We start from the raw sequence: 1,973 nt of genomic DNA, 5'->3' as shown, positions 1-1,973 counted from the left end.
AGGAGTCGTAGAATTCGGTATTACGATTTGATGAGCAATATATCACAGTCCAGTGTTCACCGTTCGTATTCGATAATCCGGTATTAACAAAATATAGAGACGGAAATATTTTCACATATTTGGGTAATTTATCAGCCGCGAAAACGCCACGAAATAATTTTTTGGTGTACGGATCTTTTTGTAGGATGCTAGTCAATTGTAACGTGTCCATTAGCTGGTGTAATCAAAGACCACAGTCCTATTTTTAGCGATTTCTATGAGGTTTTGATATTCCGCGTAGTACAGTACGGTAACGGTTTTGGGTAAATCTTTCACAAACTTTAATTCTAATCTCACGCTCCCGTTCCTGATCAAGTGAAAGTGCTCCGCCGAGTGGGAGAGATCCGCGGTGAGATCGTATACAAATAGGCAATTTCCTTCGGCGAGTTCTTCTCGATTAATTAGATTTCCTTCGTCAATATTAAATTGTCCAGTTTGGAGAAATAAGTTAATGTATGACCTCATACATAAGTCATTTTGAAGTTTGGAGTTAGGGGTTTATGGGGAATACACGTACCGTCAACGTATAAAGCAATATGGTTTACACCAAAGTTTTGGAAATTAAAAGGGGATTTCGAATAATCGCCCAAATAAGCGCTTTGTTCTATTAATCCAATTACGACTTTCTTAGGAATTTGAGAATTAAATAAATTGTCGCGTGTTGACATTTTTGATCCTATCGGAATAGAGTAGGTGTTGCACTCACTCCTAATAATTGGATACTTCATGGAGCCACGATCCAACGCTTTTGCGTGCGCGAGAATAATTTCCGGAATAATTTTAAATTTTATGATGTACAACGACGCTGTTTCAAATTTAACTTTATATTTAATGTCGCATGACGATTGTATGCAAAACTCGTTGGGATTTTTAATAAACCTGAATCGGAGATTAAGCATATTCGGTAGAAAGCGTGATTGTTGACACATATCGATATGAATGGTTCCAATCATATCAATTGTACCTTTTTTCGAAAACGTCATTCTTTTCTGAAAACCCTCGTTGCTTGCCAGCACGTCAAATTTCCCGGCTGTGTCTTTGTAGAAGAGAGAACTAGTCAAAAAGCTTTCTTTAGCCGGTCCTCCGAACGTCAGTAGAGTTTGAATCATGCTTTTGTATGCGTAATTCTTGGCCGATGTGGTGACCGATCTCTCATTCATAATTAAATGAACTTCGCTGAATAAGCTGTGAAGGAACATATTTACGGGACCAACGGTTTCTTTATCGTAGTCGGGATCTGCACCGTCAGATTTCACTATTCTCACTTGCACGTGGAGGAGTGTTTTGGACAAATCTAAATAAGTCTCGGAGTTTCCGGGGATATCGAAATTAATATTCGAATTTTCGTCCGCGTTAGAAATTGGATTATATTCCACCCATTCTCCACTGACAATTCCCGTTTGCGTGAGAGGAACCTCGAAAAGGTCAAATTCCGAGTTGGTGCATTTACCAGACTGATGATGAATTAAAGCCATTATTTTGAGAATATATCGGAATGTTTAGTTACGCGTCTCGCTCGCTTCTTAGCTGTGACTGAACTGACGAGTTGTATCTTTCTACGCTTTCTTTTTATACCGTTTCCAGACATTTTTTGTTTCACCATATCCTTTAACTCGGAAAACGTTTCCTTCCCGATAGCGGTACCGTGATTTTTCAATGAACTTCTTATCGGAACTCCACTAGCAACATCATCGGCGACTCTAGCGCCGGTTTTCAGAAACTTTTTTCCTAAGAAAATAGCGCCCCTTTTTAAAATTGGGACAGCTTTTCGAAAAGCAGATGCCAATATGTTACCGAGCCCGTAACCGCGTTGGGTCGATGAGCCTTGATAAAATGGGAATGAACCGTTCCCGATTTGCTATTGGTAATAGTTGTCATAGTCGATAGTATTATTTGAACCAAACCGAACTTGATTTAAATAATACTTTTCGTAA

General features: G+C 39.0%; 1 protein-coding gene across 1 annotated transcript; it reads right to left on the bottom strand.

The window, feature by feature from the left end:
- Positions 1-210: 210 nt before the first annotated feature.
- On the bottom strand, positions 211-1,514 carry LOC149957425 (uncharacterized protein F54H12.2-like). The gene is made up of 2 exons (XM_090167025.1): positions 557-1,514; positions 211-449 (listed from the first exon to the last, which is right to left on the bottom strand). Exons 1-2 carry the CDS (start codon positions 1,512-1,514, stop codon positions 211-213), a joined length of 1,197 nt encoding a protein of 398 aa, XP_090023151.1.
- Positions 1,515-1,973: the final 459 nt, after the last annotated feature.

The sequence above is a fragment of the Leiobunum rupestre genome, chromosome 2 (assembly GCF_980474605.1).
Source record: "Leiobunum rupestre chromosome 2, qqLeiRupe1.1.hap1, whole genome shotgun sequence".
Lineage (NCBI taxonomy): Eukaryota > Metazoa > Arthropoda > Arachnida > Opiliones > Sclerosomatidae > Leiobunum > Leiobunum rupestre.
Note: the sequence above shows the minus strand (reverse complement) of the source record. Positions and strands in the feature narration are given on the sequence as shown.